The following is a 26,016-nucleotide window of genomic DNA, read 5'->3' as shown; positions in this document are numbered from 1 at the left end:
AGCATTTTTTTAATATTAAGACTAAACAAAGAGTAACCATACTTTTGTTAGATCGAATTAATATGTAAACTTTACGGCTTGCAGATTACAAGGTGCTTTCTTTTATGGGCAAAGCTGGCAAATCCAAGATCAGGAAAGTCACTTGGTTGATTACGATAGACAATAATTATCACACTTGGGGGGTTTTAGGGGACACCTTTACTACACTAGCTGGGGTGGCCCCCTTATTCAACAAAATTGTCATTACATTCAGTATTTGGGTGTATTACCATGTCAATTATTAATGTATAGTTGGATGTGTTGGGTATCTGTGCTTTCTTACATTTCATGCATCTATCCAAACTATCGAAAGTGATTGATGTCAGGTAGTGATATTTTTATTGACCTCAATGTAGTGCCATCTGATTATGTCCAATTGGAATAATCTGATATTTTAACCAACCATTACCACATATTCCACAGCCAATGTGGACTGGGGTACTGGGGACCTATAGTGACTGGGAGTGAGTGAGTGAGTTGGGTTTAACACCGCTTTTAACAGTATTCCAGTAATATCATGGCATGTCAGCTTAATGTGGGAGGAAAGCCCGAAGTGATGATGCAGGTCTCAGATGTTTACCACTTCGGTGCCCCCTTCCCACTGGTTATAAAGTTGTAGTGACTGGGATCCCCTTGAGTAGTTTATTAATAACAACAGAACAATGTCATTTAGAAAGTTTTCAAATGTAACAAATGTTATATCAGGGATAACACTTTCTCAGTACAGATTCAAGTACTATTTTGGGTTGAGTCCCGTCCAGGCACCTAATCGAAACACACAAAGTGAGTGAGTGAGTAAGTATGATTTTATGCCGCTTTTTGCAATATTCCAGCAATATCACGACGGGGACACCAGAAATGGGCTTCACAAATTGTACCCTTGTCGGGAATCGAACCCAGGTCTTCGGCGGGACGAACTAACGCTTTAACCACTAGGCTACCCAACCGCCCCGCCTACACACACAGCCAGCGATCTAGACGTGATCTAGACTACCAGTTATCAGACTTTCATTTCAGCCTCAGTGGTTGAGTGGGTTAGAGCGCTGATAACATTTGTTACATTTGAGCACTTTCTAAATGTCATTGTGTGTTCAACAACAGAACTAATAATAAAATGTATATCGATCTTACTTAGTTATAGTTCCGTCGATATCGGACACCACAATGTGGTCGCTGTATTTCCACAGATAGATGTGAGACGTACAGCGTGTTGTGCCTTGGTACTGTGTTGTGACAGAGAAGGATATTTCATTCTGGCCTTCCTTCAATTTCAGCTTTGCCTGGCAATGACAAGGACGTCAGATTAAAAATATGGCAAAATGTTAAATCTGTATGATCTAGCTAGGTGTAAAACAAAATTGATAAATGTATGGACGGACAGAAATGTAACAGTAATGTCGCTTTGAACAGTATTTCAGTCTTAACATGGTGTGTCAACTCAATGTACGAGGAAAGCCTGAAGTGGTGCAGGTCTCAGACGTTTATCAATTTGGTGAAACCCATGAACACAGGTATGGTGCTGACAAGCCAAGAATCATTTTTCGGGACAATTGTTTATTAGACCCATGACCATAGGGTGCCATTACGCCTTACAGATGCAAATTTGCACAGCGCATTGCGGTGCTACGGGAGCCTTCAATATATAAAGTTTGTTTGTTTGTTACTTAACGCCACACTCAACAATAGTACAGCTATATGACGGCGGTCTGTAAGTAATCGAGTCTGGACCAGACAATCCAGTGATTGATATCATAAGCATCAATCCACACAATTGGGATCAATGACATGCATCAACCAAGACAGCGAGTCTAACCACCCGATCCCGTTAGTCGCCTCTTACGACAAACATAGTCGCCTTTTACCAAGAAGCATGGGTTATTGAAGACCTATTCAAACCTGGATCTTCACGGATCTAAAGTGAAGTGAGTTGGGTGATCATAAGTATGGTGTTGTTGAGAGATAAAGGTTCATGACCAGGCTGAATCTGGGGCTCAAGCCATGATCAGCGAATGCTGGCATGGCTAAAGGAAGCAACTCTACTGATTAAAATTGCAGGGACACTCATGTCCCCACACACAAGCGAAAGTTTACACTAAAGTAAAGTTATTATTATTACAAATAGTCAAACACATTTAATCTTCATCATGCCTGTACAGAACAATAACATGTACTTACAATCTGCTCTGATGAAAGCCGGAGAGTCTTCTTGAATTTATCAGGTTTCAAAGATTCCTCATCATCAGATTTGGTTTCATTCTTGGCAGCTTGTTCCTCAATCTTGGCACTGACACTGACCACCACATCACTCTTGGCACTCAAGCTGAAAGCACTGTCACTCTTGACACTGTGACCGCTGTGGTCACTCTTGACACTGCTGGCACGGGAGCTGGGACTGACACTGCCTGACCGTGGACTACCTGGGGACAGACTCTTGGGACTGCCAGCTTCAACAATACTAGTTTTGGGACTGCCAGCTTCAACAATACTAGTCTTGGGACTGCCAGCTTCAACAATACTAGTCTTGGTACTGCTAATTTCGACAATACTAGTCTTGGCACTGCTGGGTTCGACCATACTAGTCTTTGGACTGCCGATGCTATCCTTCTCAGACTGGTCTGTGTCTGCTTCACTGGAGGTGTGGTGCTCTTCTAGACTGCAGTCACAGAGTTGATGACAATAGAAGTTGAGTCATAAGGAAAATGAAAAGTATCAGGAATTTATATAAAATTCCTCGTAAACCATATTGCTAAGAAATGGGAAATATTTTCACGGAAAGATGTCAACTTGCATATTGAAACACCGCAATATCCCTACAAACACGCAACATTGAAAGATTCAATCAGCACTATTTCAGCCAGAACAGCAGTTCATTTTTGATAGCTTTGTTGTTTAACTGTTAACATCATACTCATTACAGATATATAGCGGTGGCCTGTAAAAAAATGAAGCCTGGATCAGACAATTCAGTGATTGATATTGTGAACACTGATCCACGCCGACAGGGTATGTCGACATGCCATGAACTACGTCACCAAGCCTGACCACCCAATCCATTTGGTGGCCTCTTTAGACCAACATAGGTTGCTTGGGATCCATTCTAAACCGAATCCTCACGTGATCTTCATATCACACATATTCATCAGGTCAGACATTGTGACCATGGGATCCCCATTTAAAGTACAACAAACATGGGGTACTTGGGACACATCCTGGAATATCCAAGATTGAGAGAAGACCTAAAGGTTACCTTGTATAGGTCTTAGACAATCTGCTGCTGATGTTACAAAGAGTAGGTGAGTGAGTATGGTTTTACGCCGCTTTTAGCAATATTCCAGCAATATCACGGCGGGGACACCAGAAAAGGGCTTCACATATTGTACCCATGTCAGGAATTGAACCAGGGTCTTCGGCGTGACGAGCGAACGCTTTAACCACTAGGCTACCCAACCGCCCCCATGTTACAAAGATAAGACACTGATGTGATATTGAACCTACCCTTCAGTATTGCTGTCCTTCTTAACCTTGCGTGGAGTGCTGGTCACACTGGGAGGGGGGCTTGTAGGGGGGCTGCCCACGTCACTCAGGTTCTGACAAAACACACAACTACATCAAAGAACAAGCACCTCACTATCATTCTACATAGTCAACAATGTTGCACCCTCCCATCAAAACTCACAATTCATATGTTCATTTTCTAATTCAAGCAACACTAAAGGGATTGCTTTTCCAATCGAGAGGCTTTTTTTTGTGATATGAAGCAGTATTTGAAACAAAAAACAATCTGCGAGTGAAGGCCTGTACACTTTCAGGACCTGTAACCATAGTAACAGAGGTAATCATTAATAGTACCTATCAACTTGCAATACACATACTATTAAAATCACTGTAGTGAGTTGGTTTTAACACAGCTTTGAACAGTATTCCAGTAATATCATGGTATGTCAGCTTGATGTGGAAGGTCTTAGACATTTACCATTTTGGTGGAGCCAAAGAGCATGGGCTTGGTGCTGACAAACATAGAAACATAAACGGGGAGAATAATTCAAACCCACGATCATAGGTTTCTGGCATGCCCAAGGGATGCAACTTTGTGGTGCCTTAGACGACTGAGCCACCCATTTATTTTGCAGAAAGATGAAATAGAACATGTTTTGTTTGAAAGAAAATATGACATTTTTTAAGCATCTTTTAGCTTACTTAAAACCAGAAAGCTTTTATTTCAAGAATAGTTAAACACAATTCACCTCAAATGAACCTTGACAACATTTCTTGGCTTCTTGGCAGTCACAAATATGTTAGCACATGTATGCAGGTGTAGAGAGAGTACTCACCGACTTGTTGGAGGATGTGTCTATGTTGAGCTCTGAAGCACTGGAAGCAGACGAGGGGGGTACAGCATTATCACCACGTCGCCACGAGAACCAAGAGTAGCCCTTCTTCTTCTCCTTCTTGGGCATGTGCTCTTTGATCAGTGACTGACTTGTACTCTGGAACAAGACAATATTACATACACAACTAATTAATATATCATACACACGGTACCACATACCGGTATACGAAAATCCGGAGTAGAATAGGTCTTCAGCAACCCATGCTTGCCGTAAAAGGCGACTATACTTGTCATAAGAGGCAACTAAGGGGATCGGGTGGTCAGACTCGCTGTCTTGGTTGATGCATGTCATCGATCCCAATTGCATGGACCAATGCTCTTGATATCAATCACTGGATTGTCTGACTCGATTATTTACACAGACCGCCGTCATATAGCTGGACTATTGCTGAGTGCAGCGTTAAACAACAAACAAACAAACATACCGGTATACACCCCTTCACATACACACTTGAATATACACACCTTCATCATGTGTTCAAACATAATGAACACAAAATAATATGCAGTCACTTCATTTGCATTATGCATGCAATATTATCAGATATACATTACATATGCCTCTTCTTGTAGAATAAAGTCAATATTATATACAACTCAACAGAGTTAAAGACAATACTTATTCATGACATGACAAATATATATCATGTACAGTGATCTATCTATAATGTGTCCCTTGGCTTCCATTATTAAGAATTTCCCTAAAAAGCACGATAATCCAAATAAAGAGACAAATAAGCTGATGAGATTTAATTCCCAGTCGAATGTATTTGTAAAACAATTTGTGATACATTGTATCCGGGTGCATGTGAAACCATTCTGCAGTTTGCTCTGGTTGTGAAACACAAATGTATATAAACCTATATCAATTATGTAATTGTAATAAACATCATTTAACTAATGTTCAACACATCCATAGACTATATTTTCATTTTTGAACACCAACAGTTCATGTCAATTGCTCATCTAATGTCACACAAAAATATTCATAATAAATGTAGTTATCTACAGTGATCGGAAGGAGGTGATGGAAGCAAGTACCTCTGGGAGATCTTGTCGGAAGACGATCTGTGATAGAATCATCGGCGAGGCGGTTGCCCAGTTGAAATACCTGGAAATATACCCAGTAATCATGGTAACATCAGTTGGGAGGTCATGCAGAAATGCTATGTTCACAATGATCTCTACAAACAAAAAGCTTTGAGAAAGGCCTTTTTATAAACTCAGCACACAATTGGCTTGAGTAGAATCAAGACACTTTTTATTGTGTAGTGATTAATCTCAATGGAACCATGATATGTCCTTATGTACCTTATTTTCAAACAGTTAAGATGGCATTGCTGATATTTCGAGGGATGAGTGAATCAAAACTCAAATTCTGCTTCATAACAGTGGGTGATGTCTTCCACAATAGAATTCAGCTATTTCCGAAAGAAAAGACAGTCCTTGACCTCCATTGGCTCATCTGTAAACTACCGCTGCACCATTGTGCACTCGCGTGATGTCATCTATTTTCAAACACCTGATTGGTTTGGTACTTTAGCAGTTTTCAACGAATGAACAGATATGTTTCAACACACAGTTCTCAGCATAATTCTTGCAGGTCGGCTTTTAAACTCGAACAGTGATTGAAAGTTTGAAACCTTTTCACAAAATATGAATACTATCCTTTTCATCATGACACAGAGACCAAAATTCTGAATGACGGAATGTTCTGACAGGTGAACAGCACTTCACATGAACGCAATGTTGACAGGCAAATCGTGTGAAATCTCAAGGCCACAGCCTTGATGACATAACACCTCTCGTTATAATGCAAAAAAAATCACTTTGAATATGGTTGTTCAAAAATAGGTGTTGTTCGAAAATAGGGTACTCGACGATAATAATCTATTAACCAAACTCATCTCAAAACGGCACTTACCCATCATCTACTTTGACAACCAAGTCGGGGTTCGTGATCATATTTGGGCTATCACTGAGGTCGTCAAAGGTCACAACCTTCTGCATGAACTTGTCAAGGTTGACACCATCAGGGTCACCAAGGCCACCACAGAGCGACAGCGACACGCGGCCAAGATGGCGAACCTCAGACTGCAGGAAGCTCACGGATGGCCCACCAATGGCTCCTTCTACAGAATGGGGAGATTGTGGGAGGGAGGGGCCCCGGCCAGATTCTGTGTCATCTTCTTTCTCCTTGATTGACTGGAACCTGTAATCAAGTCACCATGACCACCTTCAGTATGTCCAAACTAACAAATAGTGAAGACAAAAGTACACTAAATTCACAGCTCAGAAAGTCCCCTTACAACAGAATGTTCACACTGTTGTTTTTCACCAAGTCTTATCATGCTTATGTGTGACTGTGCGTGAACAGTATTTCAGTTATATGACAGCATGTCAGCTCAATATGGGTGATGCTGATGCATGTTGTAAAGTAGGGTCAAATAGGTGTCAAAAAGAATCACAGTCTTCATGGAAGTTGCCATTTATTCATACAAAAATAGGATTTACAAAAACTAGGAATCAACAGGAATCAGGTAGTCAATTTGGAATCAAGGCATATGTTGAAGGTGTTTAGCACTGAGGTAAAACACATGAGCATGGCTATGGTGCTGAAAACCCAAGGATTGTTAACTTGGAGAGTCTGCAGGAGAATTCAAAGCGATTAAGAGATGCAATACAGCCCAGAAAATCGTAGTGGCTTCGTCCACTGCACCGCACTATGTCCCCTGGGAACATATAACCAGCATCTAACCAGTCCCCCACATTGCAGCCATTTATCCGAGCACCTACCCTTTAGGAGTACCAAGGTATATTTTGGCCATCTCTGGGTCTTCTAAAGTCAGTTCATCCAGGTAGATCTCCTTTGTCTCTCTCTTGATGTCCTTGTCTGGCGTCTTTTTCCATAACTTGAACAGACCACCAGCCTGTTGCTTAGAGCCTGTAACCATGGTAACAAAACATAAGAACTTCTCGCATCACTTGATAATGTGAAACAATTAATATTGTCACCAGGTAAAGTTCTGACATTAATCAGCAAGTTACACCTCTTATTTTAAAAATAGTTCCACATACTTATATAATAAATATATATATAATTGACTTGGCAAGACACAATAGCAACATAGTAACAAAATATTAAAAAAAAAACATGTGCCCTCAGCTATTCTTGAATCCTCTTTGTCATTAATAATTATTGATGAAGTTACTAGTGTAAACTACAGATGGTTTTCGCCTCACACTCACCCTCGTCCTCTTTAACCTGATGGTCTATTTCTGGGACCTTCATCTCAGATGATGGGGGTGTAGGAAAGGCTCCCCACTCCCAGGTGCCGCTATCTTCCATCAGCAGCGAACGCTGCGAGTCCTCCACACGCTGAAGATCAACCTCAGTGTCACTCTTGGGGCTCGGGCAGCGGGATGGAAGTGGGCTGGGAAAACATCACAGACGGATTTACATTCAAACAACGGGTCAGACAACACACCAACTCAAAAGAGATCATCACTTAAGAAAACTGATTGCATGTAGGGAATGTTGTTTTATGCTGCAATATTTCAGCTATATAATAAAATAACATTATGAGTGAGTGAGTTGGGTTTAACGCTGCTTTTAACAGTATTTCAGTTATATCACGGCGTGTCAGCTTAATGTGGGAGGAAAGCCCGAAGTGATGCAGGTCTCAGACTCAGATGTTTACAACTATGGTGAAACCCACGAGCACGGGTATGGTGCTGACAAACCTAAAAACATAATTGGCGCGAACTGGGATTCGAACATACAATCATAGGTTTCTGGCATGCCCAAGGGACGCAACTCTGCACAGCGAATCACGGCACCTTAGACGACTGGGCCACCTGTGTACCCCTAACATCATGAAGACAAACCGGTGTTTGATAGCATCAGCAACACTCCATGCATGACCAACACTCCAACATTGTAACCAGCAAATTCTCATCAGCCTTTAGTTACATTTAAACTAATCACAAGCAAAACTTGATCAAGCGTCAATACCTGTACGTGACATATAGACTGGTACATGATACATAGACTAATACATGATAGATAGCAACACAAACTTCTATAATTGAAATATGTTCCATGGGAACATTCTATTGCAAACTCGTCTAATAGTCCCACCGAAGTAAAAAAAACACCTAGACCTTGAGCATGTTGAGGCCATGACAAGCAGAAATAAAAGAGGACCCGACTGTTATTAAAAGCCAGTTTCTTGTTCTGACATGCTGTAAATAGTAGTTCTACTCATAGGTTAGTGAGCCAGTTCTTTCTAATACACTATGGTTCTGGGCCTACTTGAACAAACGATCTTAGTGACTGACTATCTATGTTGGAGTACAGGAGATAAAAAAACAACAACTAAAAAAACTAAAAAGCAATCGCTTTGTGCAAGTATACCCTGTTGTCCAGTTGATACACAGCACATCAGCTCACCTGCCAGCATCCATAGGGTCCATCTCCGGCTCACTCAAGGGATGCATAAATGCCTCAATAGTTGAACTCTTCCTCCAGCTCTTGATGTGGGGCTTGTCTTCCGCTGACTGGGGTAATGGCATACTGAGGCTCTTTGACATGACAGACAGTTTCTTCAGCTCTTCATCTGAGGACTCAGACGTGTCCATCTCGAAAACACCTTCTTGGTCCGATCCAGTTAGATGAGTTCTTGGAGAGCATTTACCTGACTTTTGTTTCTTCTTTGTGTAAACTTTACGCCTCTGTTTGCTTGACGACAACAATTCATCATGTGAGCTATCACTCTTGAGGTCTTTCAATGATATTGTATGAATGAGGGACGCTTCGTCCTCTGTGTTTTCAGGAATGGCTCCATGTAATGACCTCTGCTGCCACTCGGTGACCTTGGCTTCATCGGACTGTTGTGCCTGAAGCTTCAAGCCCTCTACACCGCCCATCATAAGTGCCATGGAGGAGGGAATCGGTGATGTTGCCAGATACTCAGGGAACTCCTACAAGAGAGTGGTAATATAGTCACAGAGTCAAATTGGTGTCATCTTGAAATAAATTTAAAGTTTGACATGTGAAAGTAATTCTGCAATAAAATTCAACTGATTTTACTCTGTAATAGTGTTATATCACAATCTGAATACATAACACAATGCTACTTCACAAGCAAAGTATCATGTTTTACAAATGAGTGAATATCAACGCTTTGGGTGTTGGGCTGCAATACTACTAAAAAATACAATGTAGACTTTTGCATGGTTAGAATGTTTACAGTTTATATTGTTATAACCAGGATAAAATATAACAAGAAACCATTGTATTTCTCTTACCTCTGACGGCTCACAAACTTGCTGTACAAAGAATGCCTCTCCTGCCTCCCCAAGTTTCATGTGTAGGTCAACCACTTCACCATTGATCTCAATATCAACCTGTTCCAAACAATGCTTTTATATTATTTTGTATATGATATATCATAATTTTAAATCATCTGATAGTCCAAATGTATTCATCATCATGATATAATTATAAAGACAATTTGACTGAACATACAGTTAGAAATACTACTGTTGTAAGAAATATCAGCATATATAACTGAAGAAAAGTGGGTATGTTATAATGGCACTTAGTATGCTTAGCAATAGCATTTATAGATTTACTCAGTGAAATCTTTTTGCATACAAACTGCATCATACTATATACTTATACCCATATAGATCATACTTTATTCCTATCTCTAATTACTGTAATAACCACAAGAACAAATGGTATCAAGACTCCAATGCCCAGCAGCACTAAGTATACAGGTATGTGTATCCTTTTCAATGATTTGCCTTACCACTTTCTCTCTTGACCGCAGAACACCCATCTTCCCAAAGCGAACATGGAATGGTGATGACAAATAAGTTCCATCTTCTTGTTCTACTATTAGGACATCAATTGCACCAGTCAGTGTAGCACCATTGATTTCATTGTAATACCCTTTGATTCCAGAGAAAAGTCGGCCAACAAAACCAAGACTCATTCTGTAGTTATTTATTCACACGGGACAGACGATGAAGTTCACACACTGAAATAAAGAATAGCACGATGAAGTTCACACACTGAAATAAAGAATAGCACCTAATTCATATGTACATTGTCAAAAAAAAGCCCTAAAATACAAATTTCAATGTATTCTAAATCTACCAATTTACAGCATCATGCTCAAAGGCTTAGAACAAAGACAATGTATACCTCATGCAGCCATTAATATGACATATATCTTATACATCATGAAATATTCTTATCAGTATGCAAAATCCAACATACCCATCGTAAGGCCCACATTTAAGATGGTCAACAAGTGGTTAATATATGTTAACATGGTTAACCTCTTCAAAAACAAGTCTGAAAATAATTATATTATATGTTCTATAAATGTTCACATGGTATTAATACTAAAGGATTACACTGATCAAATAATGTTAGGACAGCATTCTGAGCACAGAAAAGTTTACAGTGCCCATTATTACTGTAGTTGCATATGACAGAAATGATCAAAACTACAAATGTCATGTATCATTGTGGTTTTAGTTAATACCATTATTGATTTATAACTATTGATGCCTACGCCAAAATCATGTATGGGATGTCTATGTGTATCCTATTCTGCTGACCACTACGTGACGAGTGAACCACAAAGGCACAAAGCACAATATAAACATGACCACTGTCTTGAAATCAAGACACGAGTGACCTTTGCACTTTCTTTGTTCATTCCTTCACATGAGTTTTGAAATCCGTTAACAATGTATAAAAATGAACTTACATCCGTTTCTTTACAGAAATAGAGATGTAAATTACTGTTTGGTGTAAAATTGTCACATTATGACAGTAAATAGTGACGCAGAATGAATACAAGTATCCTAATCTGGGGTGATTGACCACGAGTGAATATGCCTCGCTGCTTACAAAAAATGTGTCGAGTGAGTGACATTAAATTATCGCCTAGTCTTACTTGGATCCTTGAAATTAAGAGAGTCAATTGTAATATCGAAGTACATGTATCAACCATAAATATAAACATGTACCGTAAATAAAGATGTAACGGTAAATGTGTAGATCTACATGTCTCCATTTGACAGACAACATAATTTCCGCGAAACGTCGCATGGCGTCTCAATAAAATAAAGCTATCATAACTTACCGCAGCCCATAGAAGTAAAAGAAACAGGAGCAGACGATTACATGATGTCTAATTCATGGAATAAGTTATTACTTCCGGACACAAAACATCTACGTATTAGGCCTTAGCTACCATGGCATGGTCTGATCTGTCAGACTGCCCGGCAAAAGCCTCCATATTGAAATGAGCGGATCAGCTGATCATGTGACTACGGTCAAAGGTCATATGTTTATTTATAGCCTTTTCTATCTGCAATAACTACAATTTGTTTTAGGGCAAAACAACTTACGTGGTACCAAAGATTTTATACTTGTGTTTGTTATATACAAATTCAATGACAGATGTACATCATATAGTGGAAAAAGTAAAGTTCCTTTAAACCAAATCAATAATTGAACAGATTGCGAAACGGACTGTAGAAAAGGGTCAAGGCTTTGTCGGATAAATGATTGGTTAATCTCGTAATTAGATGCAAGGTCAAAGTTGAGGACTCACGCACGTTCTATCTTATTGGCTAATAAGTAGGTTTAATATCGTCTATATACTTACATGATCTAAATATAGTAACCACGTTATACTCTCCAGCTACGTCACTTGTTTGAGTTGGCTATATCGATTTCAAGGCTTGCTTTGACCTCTTTGCTTTGAGTCAGCTGCGGAAAGTTGCTCTGTTAATCATATTTATTTAATAATTTTGACTTTGCGAAGAATGTATTAATTTCGTTTACTAATGTTTAGATTTTTAACAAAATGTCTAAATAATGTATATCGACTGAATATCTTACTGGTCCAAGTACTGCGTACACGAATTAACAGGGAACTTAACATATTTTGCTTAATTTACATGAACCAATTTAATTTGAATCATCGCGTGAAATATGACACATACTTCCGCGTTGATGACATACTATAGGTAATATGCAACTTATAAATACGCACGGTAACCCACCTCTTTGTATAGGTGAATAGTTTTCGCTCGAGTAGCGAGCAATTATGATTATACGCAGTCAACTGGTCGCGCCGCGCCACATCAGGTGACATCGTCGTCCCACTATCAGCTGAGTCATATACAACTATAGACATGTATGTATTGAGTGATTAACTACGTCCGTGCATGTGTCTGAATTGCCAGAATGACATTGCATAAATGGCGTGTAGATTTAGGCATTGGCAAATATGATACAACCAGACCTATGCAAATCTGTAAAATGTTAGGATTCCTTGACTTTACCAATGATATTTATAATTCCTTGACATTAATGTGTGTGTGGTGCATTTATCATTTGATATAAATAGTTTCGATTATCATGGGATGTCCGATTCACCCAAATATTCGCGTGACCATTGTCAATGATGCAGGTTTCCTTTGTCAGATAAGTTACAGGTCACGTGATCCACGTTGGACTGACCATGGCAGGTGCCCTCAGGTCACTTGGGGTCGAGATGCTGGGACGAACTGGTTTGTTTTAGCGTTTGTTTAGGGATATGTGAGGAAGAAAAGATCCCAGATCACAAACTATGACTTTCTAGAACGAGTGCATTGATGTTGTGCCTGACACTATGTAATGTTTATTTGTTTGTTGTTTAACGCCGCACTCACCAATATTCCAGCTATATGACGGCGGTCTGTAAATAATCGAGTCTGGACCAGACAATCCAGTGATTGACATCATGAGCATCGATCCACGCAATTGGGATACGATGATATGCATCAACCAAGTCAGCGAGCCTGACCACCCGATCCCGTTAGTCGCCTCTCACGACAAGCATAGCACTATATAATGAAAGGTGAACTGTTTTACTCCTTACATTTCAAATGAATTAACGTGAGTGTGCTATTAATAATTGTAACTCTCCTATGGAGGAATGAAGATCATAATAATGGGTCAAGTAAACCAGTGGTTGACAGTATGAGCCAACATCCACGCCGACGCGGTTCAACGAGGGACATTCAGCCAGGTCACATAATATAACCACCCATCCTCGTTGTTTGGCGCTGACGACCATAATGAATTAAGTGTGGGAATCCTATCCTGTCCAGACATCACCACAGGAAAACTCTTTAAAGAACACTAACCTTTTGCATGCATAGTTTTCCTTTATCCTTGTCTCTTTTGCGGTATGTATATTCTATAGATTGAATTCAAATTATCGCCGCGCTTATATTATAGTAGACATATACATCTATCAAAGTTATAAATTAATTTTACTTTGGCATGCAGTTAAGGCTTATGTTACGTGTGTATGATTTAATAAGATATAATCACGAGAAATTACTTCCATCGTTGCATTTATGATAAATAAGCTAATGAACCTAACCCTATATGGCTCGGACTTAACACCGACTCATTCGGGCTGGATATATAGCAGGAACAGGTCTTCGTCGAGATGTAGACTTACGTACCTCTTGAATTGAAGCCTTCACTCTGATCCATACGCACGACAGTAATATATTTATATCGTGGTAATCACTGATCGTTTTCTGTTGTCAACTCTTCCACTTAATATAAACTCTCAGTACAGACACTGCCGGAACTTTTACCTTCACCCCCGACCTACATTAAGAGAGTCACCCCTGAATCGTTGTATGCCCAATCAGCCATTATGTCAACTAGCCAGAGTCTCACAACCCCAATATTTGTCTTTTCTATAGAAATTCGAGCGAGACACGTACACATGGCTGCTTTAACACACGCGTGTTTCGCCCCAGATACAGTAACACCGGATGTCTTCTGTAATAATGGATGCGATTCATCCGCGACATATGGCCAGCAGACAGAATATATAATTCAGTTGGACTTCAGAACATAATTGGGACATTGTTGGCGAAGTGTTAAAAAGGGTAACCATGCACGACAATGTGCGACGCAATGAAATATAACTACCCCCCGCCCCCCCCCCCCCCCCCCCCCCCCCCCCACACACACACACACATTTCCCGACCCACAACCACCACCACAAATACCATATGTCGTGAACCCCTCTCTGGCGAACGCCTGGAATTATGTAATCAAGGTTATATGCCTTGCTGGTCATATCATTTAGACTTCAGGTTAGACACGCTATATATGCTACTCAAAAGAAATTAAAGAACACTGGATTCTTTCATTTTATGACACATTTTCAAAGACACATTAATACGAGAGACATACCACTTGTTTTAGCGAGAGGGTGTTGATAATACATACATATATGAACGCCAGACATATCAGGGCAGTCTGTAAATGATCGAGTCAAGAGAAGGTCAGTCAGAGAAGTATATAGCCATCGGGATATATACTATGAAGTGCCATCCGATCTGGCTCCATAACGATAAGCTTATATAGCATACTATAGTGCTGCACCATGACGGTGGAATTTTTATTTTTTTATACTAAAAGCTTAGGCAAGTCTGGATCAAACTAACCAAATATAGTTTGCTTGATTCCACAGCCGATTAAAAAAGCAGATGAGGAAATGTTCTTTTAAAAAAAAAAATTAAATTATTTTAAAGACATGTTTTCATTGACTAAGTGTTAATCTCAGTATACTCTACAGGAGACCTATTCTGACCAGGAATCCCACCATGAACACTGCATGTTGAATTCTCTTTCTTCCGAACCGTAGGAAAGAGTTTAAAGTGACAGACCAAGGTAAAGATGAAATTCCAAACTTTGGTATCGCCGTTATGTGCAGCTACTTAATTGGATGGCTTCTCTCAAGTTGATATAACGTATAGCCGATTTCACGTGTTTCATAATCCTCTGTAGATCCTGTAGTTACAGTCTCCTAGCAACGTGTATACACCGTGAACAACAGCTATCTATATACCTTAAATCTCATACTTAATGCAACGAGGTGTTAAATAAACTATTCGAATTAAACCTTCTCCACGTGAACTCCAAGTAAATTCTTAAACGGTTAATTCTTCCTGTTATTTTAATGTAATAATCAGCAGGTCACATGAATGTTAATTAACGTTATCTATTGTAACTATTGACAACATTCAAATTGGCGTTTAAGGTGATATGACTAAAGTGACTGTACTCTAAACATAGATTTTACGAGCCATGAGGTTGTTTTTAATTGTGCAATGTCACAGCTAGTCTCCCCAATGTAACCAACGTTGACGTGTAGGTTGTGTATCATTCACGGCCACGTCATTCTCGTGGCGTTACATATCACGCGACTGCATTACCTCCCTAGAGGTCACAGCGGGGTAAGCACGACGTTGAGGAAGTGTTCTACAACCGGCGCAGCTTCAGGTGTATGTGATTGAAACACCTGATAGTCACTCCTCTGTGTTTGGATAAATATGTTGTACTTGCTGGGCTAAATATACGAGAACATCTATTGATTTTCTTAAAGCATGTTTCCAAGTGAAAAATATCACCTAGTCTGATACCCTCTAAGCGTAAAGTACACACAAGTAAATATATAAATACATACAGTATTGAATATAATGTGTTTAAAGACCTCATCCATATTATATACAACAATCTCCTATACAACTTTATAACCAGTGGGAAGGGGGCACGGGTGGCCCAGTCGTATAAGGTGCCGCGATTCACTGTGCAGAGTTGCGTCCCTTGGACACGCCAGAAACCTGTGATTGTGGGTTCGAATCCCGGTTCGCCCAAATTATGTTTCTAGGTTTGTCAGCATCATACCCGTGCTCGTGGGTTTCACCGAAGTGGTAAACGTCCGAGACCTGCACCACTTCGGGCTTTCCTCCCACATTAAGCTGACACGCCGCGATATAACTGGAATATTGTTAAAAGCGGCGTAAAACCCAACTCACTCACTCACTCACTCGTCCAATTATAACCAGTGGGACCGCCTCTGTGGTCTAGTGGTAGAGCGTCCACCTGGAGAGCGGAAGGTCCGGGGTTCGATCTTCAGCCGAGTCATACCAAAAGACGTTAAAAGATGGTACTTTTTACCCTGTCTGGCGCTCGGCATTAAAGGGCTAAAACAAAGACAGGTCGGCTCGGAGTCAGTGTACTGTGTCTGAGTGGGGTATTCTTGTTAAACTGCGGCATGGTATCTCAGTGCGCTAGCACTATAAATTCGGACTAGTACAAGCAGCCACACAAACACCTACATGCAAGTCGCTATATAAGTGCAATGATCTTGGACGCGACGTTAAACCCCGTGGTTTCACCTCACCTTATAACCAGTGGCATCAGACTAAGGCTACTGTACATTGATGAGTGACGGGTGCTACCGGAAGGGCAGCTAGCACATGCTTACATTTTTCAACCTGATGTCATCCATCATTTTCAGTGATCCATACATATGATTTTCACCGTTATTTAACATATGGGATTTCATTTATATTGCACGTGAATATCAGTGACTGTGGCGGTAGGGGTTTGTTGGTTTATCCTCCCAGCACCCTGGTTCATCTTCCAACCCACACACTCAGAGCACCGTAAAATGGACATTATTCCAAGGTACCGGGCCCCATTCCACAAAGCGATCTTAGCGATTATAGTGACGTAACTCCCATACTTTAACATAGATAGATGGCAGTCGTAGCGCTTAGATCGCTTTGTGCAACGGGGCCCACGCCAATGGCAAAAATACATAGAACTTCAAAACACGAAGAACAATAACAGCATGAATAAATAAACCTTTCATTTGTCCTTTTCCATAAACACATCCAGACTTAACAAGTGTTTTCATTTTTATCATGAAAAGGTCCATCACGTATACATTAATGGAGTTAAAGAAATCAGAGCAGCTCAGGAAATCCCATCAGCTGTAATTGAGGTATTCTGTTTTCTCGCCTACCTCGCGTGGATGCATGACGCTGTTACAGACACCACTGTATATATATTTATATATATGTGTGTGTGTGTGTGTGTGTGTGTGTGTGTGTGTACTGCAGACGTGATACAGATCATCAAGTAGACGGCTTGTTTTGCCCACGAAGAATTTGGCCAACGATGATGATGTAAAACACGTGCGTGACCTTCATCAACTTACGTTCTGTCAGCAGCCATATTCTTCGAGGTCATTTTAATGTCACCTGTACACTGGGCGGTGAGCACGAAACGTAGGGTATTATATGTTATTACATATCATTATATGTGTAATATGTGTTCATGTGCGTGTATCGTGAAAAGGCGTATATTTGGTAACATCCATAGCTAGAAATAAGCCCTTCTCTATAGCTTTATTACAAATGGAGCAATGTATCGGCTTCGCTTCCCAACTCAACCCATGCAGTTACTCATAATGTCATATAAACACCATATGTCGCGTCCATACATGAACAACTACATGCATTGAAGACCGGCTCCGTGGTCTAGTGGTAGAGCGTCCGCCCTGAGAGCGGAAGGTCCGGGGTTCGATCCCCGGCTGTGTCATACCGGGGTTCGATCCCCGGCTGTGTCATACCAAAGCGACGTTAAAATATGGTACTTGTTGTCTGTAATGCGCTCGGCATTAATGGGCTAAAACAAGGTGTGGGCGGCTCGCAGTAAGTATACTGTGTCAGAGTAGGGTATTCATGTTAAATTGCGGCATGGTATCTCAGTGAGCTAGCACTATAAATCGTCATCAGTCCGGACTAGTAAGATCACACACACACACACACACACACACACACACACACGTATACGTGCATGTAAGTCACTATATAAGTGCAATAATCTTGGACGAACCGTTAAACCCAATTTCACTTCATCGCATACATTGAAACAGCATGCGATAAAATTATTACAAAGACATTAATACATAGCCAAATGGTCACATGGAAATAACGTCCTTCCAAACTTTAGTAAACTTCGAACCATACTTGACCAATGCAAAATAAAGGCATATAAAGTCCACTTTACTAGACATTGAGTAAGGTGCAAGTAATGTTGTTTTACGCCATAAGCAATATTCCAGCTATGCTGTCAAGAGCTTGACCACCAGATCCATTCTTTCGTCCTCTCACGACAAGAATACCTTACTTGCACAGGTGAGGAGAGCTGAAATTGGGTATATAGCGACGTGCATGCATACGTTTTGTTTTGTTTGTTGTTTAACGCCACACTTAGCTCTGTATGACGGCAGTCTGTAAATAATCGAGCCTGGACCAGACAATCCAGTGATTGACATCACAAGCATCGATCCACGCAATTGGTATACGATGACATGCCTCAACCAAGTCAGCGAGCCTGACCACCCGATCCCATTAGTCGCCTTTTACATGACAAGCATGGTTTGATGAAGACGAAATTGCTCTGCGATCAGACGCCCTTTCATCAATATTTATGCATGGATGTATATTTTGGTTAAATTCAATTTCCAAGTGTATACTTTCTTTTACCCGACAGTTTCGACGCTCATTATGTCTAAAGCCATTAGTCAATTAGTATAATTGTCAAAGCGGGCAAGACAAGCCCATGCGGCACATCAACATGCTATGTAATACACTGCCGAGCTATACACAGCAATAGTATTTAACAAGTCGCTTGAATTCAATGAGTGCTTCTTCTTGACCGAGTTTTGTCAATTCCCTAAGAAATAATAGCATAGCCCCACTATATACTAGTAGCTTCTATGTACAGAACCACGTGAAGATCGGGTTAGAATTGTTCTTCTGCTAACCCATGTGCGTCCGAGGGAAGCGCAGCAGGGGGGGGGGGGTCATAGGAGATGTTATCTGGGGGTTGACTGATTGATCATGGATATCACGGTATTCAGGGGTTCCTGTAACTTGTTACAAGTCCCTGTGGGCTGACTGACTTAGTTTATGCATATCATCATATCCCAAGTGCGTAGATCGATACACATGATGTCAATCACTGGATTGCCTTTTCCAGACTTGATTATTTACAGACCACCGTCATATAGGTGGAACATCGCTGAATGTGACGTTGTTTTATACATCAAACTTATATATAGAAAGTGTTATCACTGAAGATGTCCCGACTCGTGCTTCACTAACTGCTGTCAACCACACGTGATCGCTGTTGTACCGACATGACGCAGCCGCGTTACAGTCAGTACACGTGCACTGCTTGGAATGCGGTTATCGCCGCGCTACCTCGCTGAAAAAGGATTCAGCCTCAGACTAAAACACTACAGATCTACACTTCACGATGCTTCATTCACTGATCATCTAGTTACTTTGAAGTAGTCGCCAGCGATGTCATGTTCAATGTATTCAATCACAAAATGCCACAGTTTTCGTTGTTCATTACATTGATTCTGTTTGTCAGTAACATATGGTCTCTGGTAGAGATATGTCTTCCTCGTTTACCCTTCTGTTTTTCAGCGACACGGTGAACAGACCAGGTAAATCCAGACAAACACGCATAAGGTTCAACACGTGCTTAGAATATATCGGAAACGCCAGTTCTATAGACAGCATCTCGCTTCTGCTATCTCAGGTTACATAATCTGGTTTGTGCCAGTGGCCAAACAATAGTGACAGATAGATACTTCTGTAGTCGGAATACATCGCCTTTATGTCGGTTCATAGAGTCCTGACGCGGGGGACAGGATGCTCAAACACCGCGTTAGATTCGACAAGAAAATTGTACGACTCAAACTACACGTAATATTGTCTTTAGTATTCACTATCTATTGATTCCACCATATATGTACACCAAGTGTTTTGTCTCCAACGATTTAAAAATCCTCATTTGAAGAATTTTGACCTTTGCCTTCCTAATTTGTGATCAATTTGAAAATGCATTCAGATATGAAGTAGTTGTCTCCTTTATATTAATACTAAGCATATAATGTACGTATAACTTATTCACGAACATGTTAAGTCGGGCGTGTACTGGAGGTGAATGGTGAGGCGAAAATATCAATATGAGACATTTTTGTGCACCGAGGTAGTCTTCCTCACAGTCTCTTAGTCATTATATTTCCCTTTTCGCCCAGCCCTTACTGCAATGCTAAAGCTCTAAATGAACAAGTCCAAGGTTCAGGAATCCATCGTCTCACGGGGGCGCCTTTTCAATTTAAATGTATAGTTGCTTGTTTCTAGCGAAATTATATATTTTCCGAGACTAGGCGTTGGTCTATGTACAGAGCGTACACAAGCTCTGTTTATATCCGCCTTCCGCCGACAGCTGTTATGACCAGCAATTAGGTAACGATTGTAGGTCATTGCGCGTTCAAGTAGACTTCACAGTGAACATCTGAAGGCTACATTGTACGTGCCTGTATTTATGTGTGCGTAACATGAATATTAATGTCGCTCACATACATGTCACATATGTGTGACAAAGAGAGACCCGTGAAGATACGGGTTAGAACTGGTCTTCATCAAACATGCATGTCGTAAGAGGCGACTAACGGGGTCAGGTTCGCTTATGATGTCAATCACTGGTTTGTCTGACCCATTACTCACAGACCGCGGGTATATAGATGGGATATTGCTGAATGCGGCGTAAAACAATAAAGCAAACGACAGAGGAGAAAGGGGGGGGGGGGTCTAGATGGGATCATTTGGGTTAGAGAAAAACGGTAAGTGTCAGTATCACAATGACAGCATGTAAGAACGACTAAATAGTTGTGATAAAGTTTTCATTGTCTATTTTGAATTTTCAAAAACATAATAAAAAATTGAATTATTTCAGTACGGGGGACAATATACATGTGATATCGAATGTTACTGTTTATATAAGGGAGATATTGATTTATCTTTCCCCTTTTCATTTCCTACAGTCATAATTAGGAAACAGTAGCGGCAAACTCGACATAATAGACATTCAAACAACAAAAACAGCAGGGGTCCGATTTAAACATCATGATTGTTTTAGTTCAACGTTTCAGTCATAAATGGTAGACGGTCTCTGTTGTGCACCTGGAATATTCTTCTTTTGTCAATTAACCAATACTGTAGACAGATGGTATATACAATGTAAGTACTTACCAGTAAGTGCCTAGCTGTTCCCGCTATGAATAACATGGGGTTACATCTACCGGTAAGCGCAATCACATTCACCTGACTCCGGTCAGACTGCTTCTGTTTGTATACATCGTGTGCGCGCGCGACCTTCACCCCATCAACTCTGCCTACATTTTTTAGCCAATCAGCAAGCAGCATTTCAGGGGAGTGTCCTCGCCGTAGTTACGGTGCTCCTGTTGAATAGCTTGCTTGGCGGAGCGAAAATTTACTGTTGATCTCACACAACGAAATATATTGTGATAGAAGATCAAATAGCAGTTTACCATGACCGACATTATAAGATAGCGATCTGGCTTGGTTCACGTTCCAAGCAGTGCATAAGTCGAACACGAGAGGGCGGTGCTAGTTGACCTAAATGATCATGCATCGCGTGACTCGCTGGCTATTATGATGAATATGAATTGGATTATCGCGTACATCGAGTCCGTTGCTGTTTATCTAGTTCACTTTCTAAGAACATATACTGTATATCAATGGGAGGGGGTGTGAAAGACTATTTATTCCATGCTTAAGGTACACATGTATCTAAATAGGCATGTGTAGTTAAACTGTTTGACAAATGTTATCGATTTAGCGTCATCTGGTGCACTATGATGAAATATAAACAACAACAACAACAAAAAACACACAAACTACCCCGTTTATAGTGAGTAGAAACGACCATGTATGACGTATATATCTAGCGGACATCTCGATAACTTTCTTGTAAGCGTTGTACGTTAGAAATTATCACAAGGTGCTGTTGTCATGAAGACTGTCATATTAAGGTACATGCATTTTCGGATATGATATTGTAACAGCCTTTTTTAGTGTCATAAACTATTTGTTCTGTTCGGATGGTATCTATACAAATATGTTTGTGTGTGTTTGTTGTTTAACGCCGCACACAGCACTAGTTTAGCTTTATGACGAGCATCCCAGCATTTCAGAAATACTCCCTTAAACTGAATTAAATTGAAATTGTGTGTGTGTGTGTGTGTGTGTGTGTGTGTATGTATGTGTGTTGTGTGTGTTGTGTGTGTGTGTGTGTGTGTGTGTGTGTGTGTGTGTGTGTGTGTGTTTCAAGTTAAGGGAGTATTTCTGAAAAACAGGTTCGAAATACACCAGATCGTAACATATGCCTTCTACTTACAAACACAACATACCTTTAAATCTCATAAGAAATTTACCACACAAATATCAACGTTACTTGTTAAATTACCATCTTCTAATTTCGTTATTCACATTTTTCAGTTTTATTCCATCGAATGCAATGTGTTGAAAGTGCGTTGATAGTGTATCCGTTACCAGGATGTTGTTGGAGAAATCGTTTAAGTGTGTTATATATGCAGTATACATTGTGTATGTATTACTTTGTATATTCAACTAAATTCATGGCATTACGTATGCACATAATAGTTTCATATGTCGCATGAGGTATCAAGGACTCAGTGGGTTGCCGATGTGTATTTGCCAGCATCTTAAACTGTTGTAAATTCATTTTTTGTCATTAATGAACAATATATCTCATTATGGGGTAACATGTACTGGCCCGAGTACAATGCCTGGAGATTAGGATTATCTCTACACGCGGCAGTATGTGTAGCTGATGACGATAGAATAAATACAGAAAAAGAAAAATATATATTTTATTAAGATGTCACGTGTCTGTAAATTCTTGAAAGTTACATTGATATGACAGTGTATATAAACTTACAAACAGCCGGCCAATAGCCTTATGATAATCATTTAAAAATATTATCAAAATTGAAAGTTAAAACCATTTGTTGGCATGCACAGACGTTACAGGGTCACGTTAAAATTTATACATACAATACAGTAAGTTTGTATTTTCGACGTCGGGGTGGCCTATACAATGGATGAGACGATAATAAAATATTTTTCTTTTTTCTTCTCTAAAGATTAATGATACCAGTGCAGGGTAACAAGTATTGGCCCGATTACAATGGTTGGAGATTAGGCTAATCTCTGCACACGGCAGTATGTGTAGCTGATGACGATAGACATCTAATCCGTGCGTCAGAAACCAGCATTGTTTCTAGCCATTGTTTTGTATGGTTTTCCGCAGCGTGCGGTGTCGAGTTTGCGGTATAGACGAACAGGTATCGCGCTCTGTAGGAGTCCAGTTGAGTATCATATTCTTATCGACTTCGAAACGCTTACAACTATTTAAATTTATTGAAAAACATATTTCTGACACTCATTGTCAGAGATGGGTCGGGGCATGGGTCGTGTGGGTGAGGAGTTGGGGACTGGGGTGTGTGTATGGAGCAAGGGGGTCAGGAGGGCGCTGTTTCCGTGTGACTCACCGACTTTAACCAAGGCCGCTCGGGTAAAGACGCATTAGTTGGTAGCTCTTAGTGTTGTTATTCTTTATCAGTGTTATTGTGGGTTGAGTAGCCACTGCTTACACTGTCACTGGGTCACGAGGTATAATACACGTACGCATGAAAACATTGACTCTTTGTTTTGATAAACTTACATAAACTTACAAAAGAGCAAAAAACACATATATGCGTATTTCGGATATGGTATTAATATTGGATACTTGAATCGATTTTAATAGCCAAATCACTATTATTAATGCAAAAGAAAATAGTCTTACAATTGAGTTCACAGCAGCTTTATCTGTGCGTTCTAATATTCCTTTGTTCGTCGGATCTGTGTTAACATGTAAAGGGACGACTTTAGCTGTTGAAGGGCATCTTTATACACTGGATATACGTGTTCCCATAGCCTGAGTGAGTGAGTGAGTGACAGGGTTAACCTGGCCTTGAAAACAGAACAATACTTCCGTTAAATCAGGACGTTGTCAGATTAATCAGGGAGGGAGGTTCAATTATACGAAGGTCTTAGGAGTTTATCAGTGTAGCGGAACCAACGAGAGACTGTGAAACCATGAATCATAATCGGGGCGATTCTGAGATTCGAACCCAGTTCCAACTCACTTAAAGTATGTTGTCAAACAATCACGTGTCCCATCAATCGTGTAGTCCTATACACATGCAAGCAAAGTATGTTGTCAAGCCCAAACAATCACGTGTCCCGTCAATCATATGTTCCCATACACAAACAAGAAAAGTATGTTGTCAAGCCCAAACAATCACGTGTCCCGTCAGTCATATGTTCCCATATACATACCAGCAAAGTATGTTGTCAAGCCCAAACAATCACGTGTCCCATCAATCATGTGTCCCCATACACAAACAATCCAAACATGTTGTCAAGCTCAAACAATCACGTGTCCCATCAATCATATGTTCCCATACACAATCAAGCAAAGTATGTTGTCAAGCCCAAACAATCACGTGTCCCATCAATCATGTGTTCCCATACACACACAAGCAAAGTATGTTGTCAAGCCAAAACAATCACGTGTCCCGTCAATCATGTGTCCCCATACACAATCAAGCAAAGTATGTTGTAAAGCCCAAACAATCACGTGTCCCGTCAATCATGTGTTCACATACACAAACGAGCAAAGTATGGTGTCAAGCCCAAACAATCATGTGTCCATCAATCATGTGTTCCCATACACACACAAGCAAAGTATGGTGTCAAGCCCAAACAATCACGTGTCCCGTCAATCATGTGTTCCCATACACAAACAAGCTAAGTATGGTGTCTAGCCCAAACAATCATGTGTCCATCAATCATTTGTTCCATACACACACAAGCAAAGTATGTTGTCAAGCCCAAACAATCATGTGTCCCATCAGTCATGTGTTCCCGTACACAAACAAGCAAAGTATGGTGTCAAGCCCAAACAATCACGTGTCCCATCAATCACGTGTTCCCATACACATGCAAGCAAAGTATGGTGTCAAGCCCAAAGAATCACATGTCCCGTCAATCACGTGTCCCCATACACAAACAAGCAAAGTATGTTGTCAAGCCCAAACAATCACATGTCCCGTCAATCATGTGTTCCCATACACACAAGCAAAGTATGGTGTCAAGCCCAAACAATCATTTGTCTATCAATCATGTGTTTCCATACACACACAAGCAAAGTATGGTGTCAAGCCCAAACAACCACATGTCCCGTCAGTAATTAACGACATATATTTGCTAAGTTCCCACAAATCACGTGTACCTCTCCTCATGTACAATAAACGCGACAAAACACTTTCCATAACCATGAGACACCTCGGCTGAAAGCAAAGTCCATTGTACGATCCTGGGAGACACCAGAAATGAGCTTCACACATTGTACCCATGTGGGGAATCAAACCTGGGACGAGCGAACGCTTGAACCACTAGGCTACCCCACTACCATAGGATATTTTGTAAGCCTCTTAACTGTATTTCAGACCAGTGTGTCACAATGGTATTCGGGCTTTTTGGACCTTTTTAGGGAAACGCCACGTAAGCATCGAAGTCAAAGACTCAAGTGGGCACCGTACAACGATGGTAAACGACCTGTGAAGATCCGGAGTAGAACAGGTCTTCAGCAACCCAAGCTTGCCGTAAAAGGCGACTATGCTTGTCGTAAGAGGCGACTAACTGGATCAGGTGGTCAGGGTCGCTGACTTGGT

General features: G+C 40.5%; 1 protein-coding gene across 2 annotated transcripts in view; it reads right to left on the bottom strand.

Annotated features, from left to right (window-relative positions):
* Positions 1–21,545, bottom strand: part of LOC139475047 (phosphatidate phosphatase LPIN3-like) — a 28,581-nt gene extending 7,036 nt beyond the window's left edge. The window contains exons 1-12 of one of the 2 annotated variants that reach the window (XM_071258278.1): positions 21,443–21,545; positions 10,246–10,476; positions 9,740–9,838; positions 8,883–9,412; positions 7,679–7,863; positions 7,226–7,373; positions 6,354–6,641; positions 5,471–5,540; positions 4,371–4,526; positions 3,535–3,626; positions 2,215–2,692; positions 1,171–1,319 (exon numbers count right to left, since the gene is read on the bottom strand). In XM_071258278.1, coding sequence (XP_071114379.1) covers positions 1,171–1,319; positions 2,215–2,692; positions 3,535–3,626; positions 4,371–4,526; positions 5,471–5,540; positions 6,354–6,641; positions 7,226–7,373; positions 7,679–7,863; positions 8,883–9,412; positions 9,740–9,838; positions 10,246–10,431 — 2,381 coding nt within the window. In that variant the 5' untranslated portion in view covers positions 10,432–10,476; positions 21,443–21,545. Of the gene's footprint in view, positions 1–1,170; positions 1,320–2,214; positions 2,693–3,534; positions 3,627–4,370; positions 4,527–5,470; positions 5,541–6,353; positions 6,642–7,225; positions 7,374–7,678; positions 7,864–8,882; positions 9,413–9,739; positions 9,839–10,245; positions 10,477–11,595; positions 11,747–21,442 lie in introns of those variants that run through there. The other variant, XM_071258285.1, reaches the window with a different exon arrangement.
* Between the last annotated feature and the right edge of the window lie 4,471 nt (positions 21,546–26,016).

Source organism: Haliotis cracherodii, unplaced genomic scaffold (genome assembly GCF_022045235.1).
Source record: "Haliotis cracherodii isolate W230 unplaced genomic scaffold, xgHalCrac1.p SCAF_1, whole genome shotgun sequence".
NCBI lineage: Eukaryota > Metazoa > Mollusca > Gastropoda > Lepetellida > Haliotidae > Haliotis > Haliotis cracherodii.
This window is presented reverse-complemented; position numbering and strand designations above follow the sequence as displayed.